Genomic DNA, 15,577 nt, shown 5'->3' on the forward strand with positions numbered 1-15,577 from the left:
AGGTTGTGGCCTCTTTGGCTGATTGTGTCACGGTGCAAGCCTGGCAGTGTTCTTTAGCTGCTGTAACTAAGGATCCCACTGCAGGCACCGTGGATGTGGTTGATCCCCTAGGGTTAAGCCTACAGAAGTGACCAGAGTAATGTACCCAAAAACCTCCTGGAGAAATGCTGAAAACCAAAGTGACCTCGGTGAGGGAGCGATCCATTGGCTGAGTGAGAGCTGCTGGTGAAAGCCAGAAAGAGGATCTGCCTGGGAGGTAGAAAAAGCGTGGGCTGAGCCTACAGGAACAGAAAGGCGCCACACGTGTGAGAGGAACCAGCGTACCAGGGGGCGCTAGGAGTAGGCGGGCAGGAAGCATGGCTGCACTAGTACATACCAGGTTTTCTCTTTAGCAACTCCAAACCCAGGGCCCGTTCCATCCAGAAGTAACAAAGGGGGTGGGAATGAAAAAAAAAAAATGTAGCCCTTGTTTAGATTCCTACTCTTTCTCTTCTGAAGCCCACCTCCTGTGAGGAGTGTGATCACTTATGCCACCGCACACCCATTTTTCCAACCCGCCCTTTCGTGGGCCGGGCTTCCGGGCTCTGAACACCGAGGCCCCGCCCAGTAGCCTAGGCGGGGCTCCACTAAGTTCCCAGCTTCCCTTTTCCTTGCTGCCCCTGCCGGGTTTGGAGCACGCCGGCGGAGCTCCGGACACGTGCGAGTAAGTAAGGGCCAAGTAGGGAGAAGACTCGGAGGTTTACAAGCCCGGGATTAGAGGCAGCTGTAGGGAGGCTCCTTCTGAGGCACGGGACGAAACTGGGGTTGGTTTCCTCGCGACTCCGGGTTTGGAGGGCATTTTGAAGAGACGCTGGGAGACCGTAGCCTTAGAGTCGCCTTCCGTTTTCTCCCAGCTCTCTTGTCCCTGGGGAGTCACCCAGAGCTGGTCTCGGAGAGCCTCGCTCCCCAGACGCGAAGGCCTGGGACTTTGGAAGGGCTGTGAGGAACACGTGTCCAGGGGAGCTCGGTTAGTTTCTTCAACCCAAGCCCCTGAACCGGGCAGGCTATTTTTAGATTTGTTTTTAGACTTGGACAATGCGCCCCCTCTAGTTTCCTTTTCCTCTAAATTGTTTGGAGGCGGTTAGGAGTGAAATTAGAGGATGACTAGGAAAAGGTATATGGTCTTAGAAATCCTAACCTTATATAAATAAGGCAAATTATAAGGGTGGGTGGGTGGGTAGGAATGTTTATTAACATTCTTGCAAACATTTTAGTTACTGCTTTCAACCAATGTTGAGGTCTTTGGCAAGACTGGCGACCTGTCTCCGTTCCTTTCACGTCCATTACTGCATCCAATTATTTTTCTAAAGTTCTGCTTTTTAAAGAGGTCACATAATTGAGGCCCTCTACCTAGTTTTAACTAGTATTTACAATTTCACTTCCCATTGCTCTCCCAGGGTAATTTCCTTCTCATTCCTATCCATCTCCTTGCCTGGAATGTAGCTGCTGATAATAGCAAGTGTTTATTGAGTGCCCACTCTATACCAGATATTATCCTGTGGGCATAATTTATATTCCGTTTAATCCTACCTACCACCTTGTGTACAGAGTACTATTAATGATTTTCCCATTTTACAAATGAGACTGAAGTACAGAGAGGTTCAGTTAGTCTACTCTTGGCTGTTAAGTGGTAGAGCCAAGCTTCCTGATACTATTACCTGCTATCGTTTCTGTGACTCAGGCCTCACTGTTATAGGGTTTTGAAGACGGGTCTTGAACAACACACAAGTGTTCACTAACTGGTGGCCTACTCTAACCTAGAGTGCTTTGATTACAGAGGGGCCAGTTGTGGACTTTGGACAAATAACAGTGCCAGGTAAGTGCAATTCCATTTGCCAACCTTTCGCCCCAGCTGTAGGCAGCTGCCTAGGTTGCCTTGTACCTGGGCAAGTGTTAAACTGCTGGGAGAACAGCAGCCAGTAGCTGGTTGGCATTCTGGGCCTGGTTCATGCCAACTCTGTTGTTTAACTATCCCAGATGCCAGCATAGTTGCTTGTCTGTTAAAGTTAAATCTGCAAGAGCATAACTTTGCAGGAAGAAATCGAAAACTCCAAACCTTTCTGAGTAGTTCTGGTCCAACAGGTTTGGCTAGTATGAAGTTAATTGAATCACACTTTGGAAATAGGACAAAGGTAATCAATCAAGCTGTGGAGGGATGTTTAAATAGAGAAGAGGCTTTTTTATTTTGAGTGCCTACAAAGTGCTGAAAAGAGGCCTTATACAGAGAGAAAGCTGATGGGATTTTGCTAATTACACTGAAATCAAAGTTCATGGTTCCTACTCTCCCACCATACAAAGCTAGTCAGGATGATCCCTTCATAGAGGAATTTCATAGCTGTAGTTACCTATGAGAATGCCTTATAGTGAAATGTTGATGTGAATTTTCTTTAAAATTATGAGCATCCTTCTCTAGTTCATTAAAATATAAAAATAGCAATTGATTGAGGGGCTCTAGACCCTAGGCCTAGCTAGAACCATAGTAAGTTCTGTTTTAGGCTGACAGTATATTTGTGTTGGTTTCTTACTGATTTTCAGGAGTGAGTAGAGTTGTTGCCCTTTTGGAGCAGTAAATCATGAGTCCTCTTTGTAGTGATATTGTTTTGGAATGCTAATTTTCTGAGAAGAGATGCTCCTCAGTTTTAAGCAAACACTATCACTCAGGGTGATGTTGGAGATTGTCCAGTAAGGCTGACTGCTTCTGTGAAGTGACATCTTAGTTTCCGTAGGAGGAACTAGTGAGGATGTTGGGAGGTGGAGTTATTTATCAAAACTGGTTTTGTTTTATCAATTTGCTTTCTCTTAAAAGGATTCTCAACTAAATTTTGAGTGCTTTGTATGAATACCTCATGTTCATTGTGAATATAACCTTTTACGTATGAAGTCTTAAGACTAGTGATAATCTAGAGGGCTTGGGGGATGGTTAGCTTTAATGGTAACATAGGCAAAAAAAGACAAATAATGGGAAATAAAATAATTCCTTAGGATATAACAAATATGGTAAATTATAAATGGCAGTCTACGGCCATGCCATCCTGAACAAGCCCAATCCCGTCTGATCTCAGAAGCTAAGCAGGGTCAGGCCTGGTTAATACTTGGATGGGAGGCCACCTAGGAAGACCAGATGCTGTAGGTGTAAAAAATAAGGGACTGTAAGATGACAAGGTCCTTGCAATCTGTGAGGTCAACCAAGGGTTGCCTCGCCTAAAAAAAAAAAATTATAAGTGGCAGACTGCATTCTGCTTCCATCTCTACAGAAGAGCAGCCTTAGGAGCTGCTATATTGTCTGAGGTATTGAACAGTGAAATCTTTCTTTTTAGGGTGACTTGAAAGTAGTGCATCCTTGTCCGTCCCGAAGAGGAAATTAGTGGCAGGTGGACAGTCTGTATGGAGTTTTGAGGTAAATGTCCCTATTCATTCCAGCATTGAATTGAATATGTGCCAGTCAAATAGTGTTAGTTGGAGTCCTTCAGGAAACAAATGGGAGGCAAAATCCACCTGTATTTATTTGCCCTCGACAAATTTGGCCACTCATTGAAGGGTTGGGTATGATTTTGATGGTTATGGTCTTGAAGGCATGTAGGTTGAGATTATCTGTATCATTCCATCTGAGGAATTTATAGAGAGGTTGCAAATTCCATGAGGTAAAGGATAGTGTATTTTGCCTTGTTCACTGCTAGATCCCAAGCACAGTGCCCAGCACATGGCAAGAACTCTCTGAATGTTGAATAAAATGACTAAAGGCATGGGGAAAAGATTCTTGTTTCCTATGTGTTTAAAGGATTTGGAATCTTGTTCTAGCGGAGGCTGGTGACCAGAAAGACCAAGCAATAATGAGAAACTTGGAATTTTCAGCCCCATCCCCCACTCTACCAAGAGGGGTAAGGGACTGGAAATGCAGTTAATAATTGATCATGCCAGTGTGGTGAAGCCTCTAAAAATCCCAATAGCACGGAGTTTAGAGAACTTTCTGGTTGGTGAACACGTGAAAGTATTAGGAGAGTGATGCACCCAGAGAGAGCATGGAAGCTTGGTATCCCGTCCCATATACCTTGTCCTGTGCATCTCTTCCACCTGGATGTTCATCAGTATCCTTTATCATATCCCTTTATAATTGATCTGCAATCAGTGCTTCCAGACCTCTGTTTTGCATTCAATATTTAATTCCTGGGGATACCTGTATCCATATCTTCTACCTGGGCTGCCTGAGCGGGCATCTGAAACAAATAAGATGTTTCAGGAATCATCCAGCAGTTGTCAGCTATCCAGGCTAATGTGATGCCTCGGATGGTGTTACACTGTTGGAAGAGCAAGCGCTGCCTTTATTGAGGTCTGGCCTCAAGCACTGTTTTGGTGGTGTGGCCAAGTACCTTTGGGTAGCGTTTTGCACCTCTGAGAGTGGAGTAACTCCTCCTGTGGAGTTGGTCCTAGTCTGGGTGCAAACAATTTTTTTTTTTCTGTGAGAAAAGGATCCCATTGAGATCTTGTCATTCCTTTCCTCTTTGAACCCTAGGTGACTTCACCTGAGAAACCTGTGTCCCTTAGGACCTCATATCTGACAGACAGCCCTGTGTAACACCTAGGTATGTAATGTAGGCCATGCCCTATTCCAGAGAGGAGTAAGGGGCTGGAAATAGAGTTAATAGTTGATCATGCCTGTGTAATGAAGCCTCTATAAAAATCCCAATAGCATGGGGTGCAGAGAACTTTCAGGTAGTTGAACATGTGGAAGTGCTGGGAGAGATGTATACCCGGAGAGGGCATGGAAGCTTGGTACCACTTCCCATATACCTTGTCCTATGCATCTCTTCCACCTGGATGTTCATCTGTATCCTTTATCAAATCTTTTTATAATAAATTGTTAAACAGTACATTTTTTTCCTGAGCCTCTGTGAGCTCTTCTAGCAAATTAGGCAAGCCTGAAGAGGAGGTTGTGGGAACCTCAGATTTTTAGCCTGTTAATCAAAAGCCCAGGTAACAACCTGGACTTGTGATTTGGAGATGGGGATGGTAGTCTTAAGGAATGTACCCTTAACCTGTGCTATCTGTAGGTACAGATAGTATCAGAATTGAGTTAAATTGTAGGACACCCAGCTGGTGACAGATTTGCTTGGTGTAGGAAAAAAAACCCACACATAAGGTATCAGAAGTGTAGTAGTGGTATGAGGTTTTCTTTACAGTTGGAAAACTTAAAATTCTAAAAAATTAAAAGTCCAAAGTTAAAAGTAAGCCCTCATTTCCTACAGCTCTGCAGTGCGACACATGGCTATTTAAATTCACAAAAATGAAATAAAATCAGTTTCTCCATCTCAGCATCTAGTAACTACTATATTGGACAGCTCAGAACATTTCCACCAATGCAGAAGGTATTATTATGTACACTGCTATTCTAGAACAGAGATTGGCAAACTTCCTGTAAAGGGCTAGATAATATTTTAGGCTTGTGCATCATATAGTCTATGATGGAACTACTCCGCTCTGCAGTTGCAGTGTAATAGCAGCCATAGACAATATGGCAACAAATGAGCATTACTGTGTTCCAATAAAGCTTTATTTATGGACAGTGAAATTAGAATTTTGTAAAATTTTCAGTGTCACAACAAACTTCCCCCCCCCCAACCATTCTAAGCTCAAGGGCCTTTTGAAAACAGATGGCAAGCCTCCGGCCTTTACCAACCCTTGTTCTAAATAATGAAATTCAGGCCTTGAGAGTTGACAGCTCATTAGCGACAGATTCAGGGCCAGTACCAACATGTGAAAAATTCCATGTTATCAATACCTTTGCCTTATAGCAAGTCTTTACCATACACCCTTAAACTCTTCATCTCTTAGAGGACATGGGTGACTTTAGTAAATTATCCAGTAGTAGAATAGTCCTTATCACTTCTGTTTGGAATTTATGTATAAAATTGTGTAGGTTACTTTTATCATAGTGGTTCTCTTTTAATGTATACCTAAGGAAGAGGTCCTAAGAAAAAACAGCAGTCTTTAGTTTCCAGCAGAGCCTGATCACAGACTCAGTCCTAGGTTGTGAAATAGAATTGGCTTCTAAGGAAAGAGGAAATATTTATCATGAATAGCCAGAGTTTAAAATATGGGATCTCAAGTTCCTCTGAGCATACAGATTGCCTTCCAGACTATGATAACGCTACCCAGGTGCAGAGACAGGCCCCTGTGTTGCTACTTGAAAAGGGATAATTCATTTGGTATTCGTGCCTGTATTTAATACCCTAAGAGGTTTCAATGACTTAATCATGCACAGTAAAATAACTTAATGGGATCTCCTACTTGATAAGTGAAGTTAATTAGTCATCTACTCCCTGTTTGCTTGATTTTTTTATTTTCCTGGTAAGTCTAAGAAAGTGAAGTAAAACATTTCAAAGTTTATTCATTTATAAATGAATAATTTATTTAAAATTTTTTCATTTTTTTCTCTTTATCATCCTTTTCCCATACTTCAATGGAAACTGAAATTGGACTAGCAGGGTTACTGGTCTGTAAATATCCAAGCTGCCACTCTTTCTGTGCCCAGTGCAGCCATGGCTCGTGGTCCCAAGAAGCATCTGAAGCGCGTAGCAGCTCCAAAGCATTGGATGCTGGATAAACTGACGGGTGTGTTTGCTCCTCGTCCATCTACTGGTCCCCACAAACTGAGAGAATGTCTCCCACTCATCATTTTCCTAAGGAACAGATTGAAATACGCCTTAACAGGAGATGAAGTAAAGAAGATCTGCATGCAGAGATTTATCAAGATTGATGGCAAGGTCCGGACTGATGTAACCTATCCTGCTGGCTTTATGGATGTCATCAGCATTGACAAGACTGAAGAGAATTTCCGTCTGATCTATGACACCAAAGGTCGATTTGCTGTTCATCGTATTACATCTGAGGAGGCCAAGTACAAGTTGTGCAAAGTAAGAAAGATCTTTGTGGGCACAAAAGGAGTCCCTCATCTGGTGACTCATGATGCTCGCACCATCCGCTACCCTGATCCCCTCATCAAAGTTAACGACACCATTCAGATTGATTTGGAGACTGGCAAAATTACTGATTTCATCAAGTTTGACACTGGTAACCTGTGTATGGTGACCGGAGGTGCTAACTTGGGAAGAATTGGTGTGATCACCAACAGAGAGAAACACCCTGGCTCTTTTGATGTGGTTCATGTGAAAGATGCCAATGGCAATAGCTTTGCCACCCGGCTCTCCAACATTTTCGTTGTTGGCAAAGGCAACAAGCCATGGATTTCTCTTCCTCGTGGCAAGGGTATCCGCCTCACCATTGCTGAAGAGAGAGACAAGAGACTGGCAGCCAAACAGAGCAGTGGGTGAAGTGATCTCTAGGTGATGTGATTGGAAAAGTCTTTATGCCTAATTAGAGCTAAATATAGCATGATTAATTGTCCCCCCCCCCCCAAAAAAAAATCCAAGCTACCACCTCCTACCATAGGTAGAAATTAGTAAACATAAGTGCTCCTCTTCGTTGGTCTACTCAAGTTTCAGGCCACAATTCTGTATCATATTAAGAGGAAAAACTAAAGTGGGTACAGTAGAGGGCCCCAAGCATTGAGTGCTGTCCTGTTGTCTGTCAATAATTCATTTCCCTTTCAGGGTTGAAAGAAATTGTCTTTCTTTCAATGCAAAATGGATTTTTGCATTGAAATTTTGGATCACATCTCAAATTTTAATCAGGAAAACAAAACCTCAGGAATAAATTCTGCAGGCCCCAAAGGGACACTAAAAGGAGGCTTAGTGCCTAGGAATTCACCCAAAAGAAAACAACATGGTAAGAGCAACTAATTAAGAACTTTAAAAAGTGACAAGGATTCCTGTTAATCTTGTTGCTTAATTGGGACTTAATGAACAGCTCCAGTTAATGGGCCTGTCAATACTCTCTTGGGAAACAATTTCACTGAATTAACAAATCAACTGTAATACTTATAATGTCTGCTTAAAAACATCTTTTTCTTTATTACTATTTTGGAACACTTAATGAGCCAACTTGCTGGGTCACATATTTGTCATTTTAGTATCTTAAGGCCTGGTTAAAAAGGAGCCCTTGTTACTTTGGCCCTCCCTGTTCTCCAGTAAAGGCCTTTTGGGGTATGAGTATGTTAAGGGTAACTATACTACTACCTGGGTAGGGGGTGATAAAATAGACCTCGAAGTTTATTGTATTTTAGAATAGTTATAGATTTACAGAAAAGTCGTGAAGGTAATACAAAGAATTCCCATGTTCCCCACACCTAGTTTCCCCTAATGTTAACAGTATAGTACGTTTGTCACAATTAATGGGCTAATATTTAGTTAATATTATTAACTAAAGTCCATACTTTATTCAGATTTCCATAGTTTTTATCTAATGTCCTTTGTTCCAGTATCCCATTGAGGATATTACATTTAGTCATGTCTCATTGGGCTCATTCTGGCTGTGACAGCTTCTTAGATGTTCTTTTTTTTTTTTTTTTTTTTTTTTTTTTTTTTTTTTTTTTGATGACCTAGAGTTTTGAGTTGGGTATTTTATAGAAAGTTCCTCAATAGGATTGAGTTTTTCTCATGATTAGGCTGGGCTTAAAGGATTTTGAAAGGAAGACTACAGAGGTAAAGTGCCGTTCTCATCACATATCAAGAGTATATACTAACAATATGATTTATTACTGTTGATGTTAGCTTTGATCACCTGGCTAAGGTCTTATTTGCCAGGTTTCTCCATTGTAAAGTTACTCTCTTCCACTCAATATTGTACTCTTTGCAATGAAGTCACTATGTACAGCCCACACTTAAGAGAGGAGTTGTGCTCTCCTTAAAAGTGGAATGTCTACATAAGTTGCTTGGAATTTTTCAGAAATAAATTGATCTTTTCTCTATTCAATTTATACCATTGTGGACTCAAGAATATTTATTTCATACTTTGGAAAATAATCTAATAATACTTAATTTTGTTCAGAGTGTTCCATCTTTGGCCATTGGGAGCTCTCAGTTGGCTCCTGTGTCTTCAATACATCTCCATCATTGTTTTTAAATATTTCTCATTTTATAGCACTATAAGATGCTCTGGGCTCATCTAGTTTTCCTCTCCAATCTCAGAGTCAACCATTTTCTCAAGGAGCCCTGGTTCTTTTATTATTTAGTGGTATTAAAGAACCAAGATCTGGATGCTAGATGTGTTCTTGATACTGAGGTGGTATTGCTTCTAGGCCCTGTCAGCAGAACAATGAAATATATGTGTGCTAACCAGGATCCATAGTTCATTATCATCTGTAAACATTCTATTTTTAATATTCAACACATTTTATCCTATGGTCTTTGAGACTTGTCTTTTATAGCAGATGCCGTAGTTGCCAGATGACTGGTTATTTTTACCTGATGAGCTCACAGTAGAAGATGGGAATTTTGTGTCAGCTGCTGGTAAAAGGGAGGAGCCAAGCCCAGGCCCTAGTGTCCTAATGAGTTGAAGGAGAGTGGAGGTACAGAGCCTCTGAGTTAGAATCTGGGATTCAGAGTGGTAGAGCCTCCTCTCCTTCCCCTCAGTTGTAATTCTCTAGAGAACTCCAGGGGCTAAATAAGGTTGTAATGTGCTGGCCACCCCAGCTAGTGATGGATTGGATATGAGGCAATGAGCAGGAGGGGAAAAGGACAGAATGAGAAAAATTTTGTCCCAGCCTATATAGTACTCCGACTCCTATGGCACCCTGCCCTTTTCTATACTGGGTTTCCATTTCTTGCCCCTGTTATAGTAAGACCCAGTCATGATCTGTTCCTCCAGGGGATTCTTCATAATTTCTCAATCTCTAACCACTGCCTTATTTGTATAATTTCTCCGTGGGTGGGAGAGAGGAAGAGACAATAGTTTATGCTAATTGCTCATCTTGTCAGAAGACTGGTCATTTAACTTAAACCTTTATTAGGGCTTTTATCAACTGAACTCTATGCTAGACATTGGGGATAAATGATAAAACAGTCTCTGCTCACCTTAGCATGGCCTGTCAGGCCTTGCATAGTCTGTCCCTTACCTCTCCCACCTTATCTTTACCACCCTTAGATTCTCTTCTGGGCAAACTGGTTTCCTTCAGTCTTTAATAAGCCTTTTGCTACTGTCTCTTCACATGCTATTTCCTTCCCTTTCTGGTTCCATCTTCCTTCACTGTATCTACATTGAGATCTTAGCTCAGACTGCACTTCTGTTGGAAAAACCACCTTCTCTGACTGACTGAGCACCCATTATATGTCTTTACACCATGTTTTACCACAGAGCTAGACAGATGCCATATGAGTACTTTGATAAGGTATTGACCAACTTCTAAAGGTTTACCTCACTCTCATTTAGCCAGGCAGCCTCAATTCTGACAACTAAAGAGACTCAGCTGGTAAATATTAATATCTGTTTTATAATCTACCCAAAATAGAGTTAAGGCCATAGGCATATCCTGCTTTTCAATATCCCAGTAAGAGTAATGAGAGTGCTGGTTTTGTTCTTTTTTAAAAAATTAGAAACATCATGGAAACAAAGGTGTCAGATTTCCAAATCACTAGCTAATGGACCCTGAAGATATAACAGTGCACAACAATTCAAAACTAAATTTAACTTGAAAAAGTAATGGAAATGAGATTTGCAGAGGATTTGTTAAAATTTGAGACCCCTGTTAGCTATATGTATGGGCTTTTGTTACTTTTTGGTAATCTATAAGGACATTTGTGAAACATCTCTAAATTATAACTTGCAGAATCTTAATCAGCAGTCACTGCACTGACAAGTAGGTGCCAGGATAAAGTTTAGAATGAGATTTAAATGGATAATTTTAACATGTTTAATCTGGGGACCTAAAAAAATGAATAAATCTGTAGTTTTTTAAAAAGATTTTTTTAAATATGCTGCAGAATGTGTGGTATCGTAGAATATTGACAGCATTTACTGTATGTTGACCATGTTCCAGAACTGCTAACTTCATTCTACATATCTCTTAATCCTCTCAACAGTCCAGGATACATATTGTTTGCCCAACAATGGGTCCAGGAACTACTATGTTATTCATTGAATCTGGCTCCAAAGCTAGTGGTTAGTCTGGAGCTTCCATGCATAGTGCCCCCAAGTCTTTCCAACTAATTCTCATAAATATCCACTTGTCTTCAATCACCAACCTCATTCAGACATTTTTCAGGGACTACTGAAATGCCTCTCTTCTTCTGATGTCTTAAAAATGCCAAATACCTTGTTTCAGGCCATCAGTATCTTAACCACTCTTGCTGTAGCTTGAGGAAGATTCCTTTTGCTCATAATATACAGAACATATTTATACATACCTGTTAGCCTTTAAATAGAGGTCCCATATACTTCATCCCTTCTCTCATACCACCCATGAGTCTCAGGTTTTTTACAGTGTCCCTCTGGATGGCCTGAATGGGTCACACATCCCCATCCCTAGTCTTGCCCTATGATAGGGTTTATCACATCCTATTAAAACTCTTTAATGTGTGCCCTACTAAACTATGGGTTCAGTGAGAGTCAGAATAAGAATTTTAAGACATTTAAAAATTCCTTAAGGGTTACTTTTTTAGAACATGCATGTGAAGTTGAGTTCCCTTTTTGGTGTCACATATATAGTGATATATACCTGCTAAATTAAGGGATAAAGACTAGTAGATACACATTATAAACAATTATACAAGTTATTCTTAGTTTATTTAAGAATACATTGAGAATATTTGCAATTTATCTCAAAAATTACATAATCTCCCTACATGCTAAAATGGCATTTGCTAAAACTGCTGACAGTCCAGATTCTTAGTAAAATGTATCTTAATCCCAAAACCTATGTGATGTTTAAAAGGGAAACATTAGCCCTAGAAGTGTTTATTAAAAAGCTTTGTTCAAAGGTACCGTTAAAGGCAATTAGGCAAGAGAAGAAAAATGTACAAGTGAGGAAAGAGGTAAAAATCACTTGTAGATGGTAAGTGTACTTAAATACTATGTCAACTGAAGATGGTTCATTGAAGTAGCGAGTAAGTCTGAAGATAAATTGGAAGGAAAATAAAGCTAGGAATATTTAAGGAGACGTATAAGTTATATATGAAGAAAACTATTAAAATATTGACAGGACACAAATGAGACCTTAAATGGTAAATTATACCACGACTAAGAAATTGAGCATAAAAATAATTCTAAAGAAAAATAAGTTCTTTAAAATCTGAATAAAAATAACAGGACTGTTTTTGGAACTAGACAAGTTGATTCTAACATTCATTTCGGAAAATAAGTAACCATAATATTGTGCAAAAATTAGAGTCATAAGGGAAAAACGAACTCTACCAGTGTTAAAATATTACAAAAAGAATAAAACAGGATTGTACTAGCACATTACTCAATGAATGGAACAGTTAAGTCCAGATATGGATCCTGAACTATATTAAAATTTAAAAATACAAGAAGAAAAAACAAAAGTAGTTTTTCTTTGTGTAGTGGCTCTGCCTTCTAAGTTAAAAACAAAAGAATACTTGAAAAGAATGGATGATGTGACTAGATTAAATTCTGTATAGAAAAACACTGTGAACAACAACAAAAACCCCAACTGGTAAAAGATGTTTGCCAATGGTTAATTTTTTCTTTAATACAATTTTTATAAGTCAAAAAGTAAAAACAACAACCCAATAGATAAGTGGGCAAAAGATACAAACAGTTGAAACATGATGCTTAATCCCAGTTAAAGCAAATAAAATCCATTGTTGAGATTCCATTTTCTAGCAATCAGATTTTCAAATAGATTTGGATAACAGTTATCAAAGGAACAAGGGAACCGGCACTCATTTGTTCAGAGAAAATTGGTATAATCTTTAAGGAGGACAATCTAATTTTTAAATTTTAGGATGTATACTCTGACTAAGCAATTCCAATGCAACCAAAAGAATATTTTGTGACGTGAAAATTATGATATTCCAATTTTAATGTTAAGAATACAGTCATGCTCATTTATTGGTTGTTACTGCTTTTGCACTATAATTGCAGAATATTTCTGACAGAGACCATATGGCCCACAGCCTAAAATATCATTTGTCCCTCTACAGAAATTTTGCCTGATCCTGGCTCTAGAACAGCACTTTATAATAAAAATTTCTGCAATGGCAGAAATGTTCTCCCAGCTGTCCACTAGCTAGATGTATATAGTAAGGTTCAGAAAGTGAGTGTAGCTTATGGCTATTAGATAGTGGACAGTGTAGCTCTAGAAAACGGGGTTTATTTTAAATTACATATATGCTTTTACATGTATGAAGTAATATGTACTGAAGTTTTTTATATCAGTGTTTTGAAGAGCAGAAAATAGGAAAATACCTAAATTGTAAATTGGAAGAATATCAGTTACATTTTGTACCATCCATGTAAATAGAATACTACTCAGTGTTATTGGAAGATATCCCAAAGAAGTAAAACAAGAACGATGTATAATCTTAAGGCTTTGTTTTATATTACTGCATAACAAATCTCCTTAAAACTCAGTACTGGTTCAAACAAGTATTAACATTCTGTGGGTTGATTGGGCTTAGCTGGGTGGTTGCATTCCACATGGGCTTGGCTAGGGCTACAGCTATCTGGAGGCTTCGCTTTGGCTGGCATTTGGCCCTGGCTGTTACCTAGGAGCTCCACTGGGGTTGCAGACTGATGGGCCTTGTTTATTTTGATGTGGCCTTTCATATTGGTTGGGATTCTCACAGCATGGCAACTGGGTTCTAAGTGGAGGAAAGCAGATCTTAAAAGCCATTTCTGCATTCTGTTGGTCAAAGTGTGTTATGAGGCCCTTCCAAATGCAGATAGAGGGGAAATTGGTTCCACTCTTCTATGAGAAGAGTAGAATTTGTGGTTATCTTTAATTCACCACAAGTAGATGTATGTGCTCACACATATAAAATATTTATTTTTAGAAAATCCTAGAATACACAAGAAATAGTTGGTAGTGGTTGCCTTTACGTATGGAAATAGAAGTTGGGGAAAACCTTTTAAGCCTCCTTCCCCACCTCCACCCCCATGCCACCGGTAAAAGAGCCACTGTTTTACAACTTTCTGGTTTTTAATAGTCTAAAGCAGGGGTGCCCAACCCCTGGGCCGTGGCCTGTTAGGAACCGGGCCACACAGCAGGAGGTGAGTGAGCAAAGGAAGCTTCATCTGTATTTGCATCTGCTTCCCAGAGCTAGCATTGCCGCCTCAGCTCCACTTCAGATCATCAGGCATTATATTCTCATAGGAGCACTGGTCCCTGGTGCTAAAATGGTGGGGGACCACTAACTTAGACCTTTCAAGTCTCAGCAGACATTGTTTCATAGCCCCATTCTTTAACATACCTGGTGTACACCATACTGACTCCCGAGCAACCCCATCTCTGTTCACAGCCAGGCCCACCTTTAGGCTGGTGATTTACCTTACTGCTCATTATGTCCCCCACCTCTCACCCCCACCCTTCTATATTATCCATCAAGAAATAGGCATTTGATGACTGAAATCTTGTATTAACTTTGATTTCCAGTGTGTATTTTTGTTGATAAGCCATCAAGCAGATCCTCAATAATTAATTACTCAATTGAAAAAGTTTGACTTTTCTTATCCTTATGATCACCAGGTGGCATTACAGCTTTATACAAAAGCATGGGTAAGTGCATATCTGAACTAAGATGCATTCATGTTTCTGTCTCCAGAGGAGCTGAGCCACTTGTGTCATCTAAGAACTGGGGACAACATAATGGGAAGTCTTAGCCAAGATCAGTTGGAATCAAAGGCTCACAGAGTAGAAGGCAGACGTGGTTTTGAACGGAAGGAAGAACTAAGATTCACAGAAGAATTAGGATCCTCAAAATTTCATTCCAAAGTAGGTTTAAACATCACTTATTCAAGGGAGGCCTAGGCCTTGAATTCTACTAAATTCCTTCTCAGAACCTATAGAAAATTATATAGCATACAAGGAAAGGTGCAATTCAATATTAATAATGTCCATGTTGCTAAATCTTTTGTAGATGGTTTTAGTCCTAGTCATGACCTTAATAGCATTTAACCCAGTTAATTATTTTTTCCTTTAAATATTCTGGCTATCAAGGCAGCACAATTTCTGTGCCTCCCTTTTCCCATATCATTTTTTTTTTTTTTGCTTCCCCCTACTCCCTCATCCCCTTAATACCCCCGTGCCCGCCCCTCACCTCCATATTCAGTTTCCTTTGCCATTCGGCTTTGAGTAGTTTCCCAAGGCTTGGTTCTAAGGCATTCCTATTCACTATACTTTCAACTCCTATTGCTTCATTTATATCAACTCAAAGTTGCCACTGACGCACACCCGCCTCTCCCACCCGCCGCCCCGAGCTCAAGACCCATAAATACTTCTTTAAAGTTGATGCTAAACTGAACTGGCTTTGTCTCTCCAGCCGAAACATCATCCAGTGCTCCTTAATAGCACTGTTAACCTTAGAGTTGTCATTCACCTATGATACGTCTTATCTTCCATATTCAATCAAATTAGGATTTTTCTTAAATGATCTCTTCAGTTTTCTATTGGTCTCTAGTCGTCTTC

At 40.0% G+C, this 15,577-nt stretch overlaps 1 protein-coding gene, 1 non-coding gene and 1 pseudogene across 11 annotated transcripts; all 3 read left to right on the forward strand.

The window, feature by feature from the left end:
• Nucleotides 1-552: 552 nt before the first annotated feature.
• Nucleotides 553-14,854, forward strand: LOC105306948 (40S ribosomal protein S4-like). 10 transcript variants are annotated; one of them, XM_011382245.2, is made up of 5 exons: nt 554-703; nt 1,736-1,855; nt 3,357-3,436; nt 4,550-4,619; nt 6,522-7,495. In XM_011382245.2, the coding sequence occupies exon 5, from the start codon at nt 6,576-6,578 to the stop codon at nt 7,365-7,367; it is 792 nt and encodes a 263-aa protein (XP_011380547.1). In that variant the 5' UTR covers nt 554-703; nt 1,736-1,855; nt 3,357-3,436; nt 4,550-4,619; nt 6,522-6,575; the 3' UTR covers nt 7,368-7,495. The 10 variants fall into 10 exon arrangements, 9 of the variants coding, with proteins under 9 accessions (XP_011380552.1, XP_011380547.1, XP_011380550.1 ...); XR_002777601.1 differs by lacking the exon at nt 6,522-7,495 and adding an exon at nt 14,715-14,854 and having other exon boundaries at nt 592-703; nt 1,817-1,855; XM_011382246.2 differs by having other exon boundaries at nt 593-703; nt 1,817-1,855; nt 6,519-7,495.
• LOC111732576 lies at nt 3,054-3,172 on the forward strand (annotated as a pseudogene).
• On the forward strand, nt 4,283-4,483 carry LOC111732579. The gene has a single exon (XR_002777609.1). It is a non-coding gene; the product is annotated as a small nucleolar RNA SNORA74 (small nucleolar RNA).
• Nucleotides 14,855-15,577: the final 723 nt, after the last annotated feature.

Source organism: Pteropus vampyrus, unplaced genomic scaffold, assembly GCF_000151845.1.
Source record: "Pteropus vampyrus isolate Shadow unplaced genomic scaffold, Pvam_2.0 Scaffold470, whole genome shotgun sequence".
Lineage (NCBI taxonomy): Eukaryota > Metazoa > Chordata > Mammalia > Chiroptera > Pteropodidae > Pteropus > Pteropus vampyrus.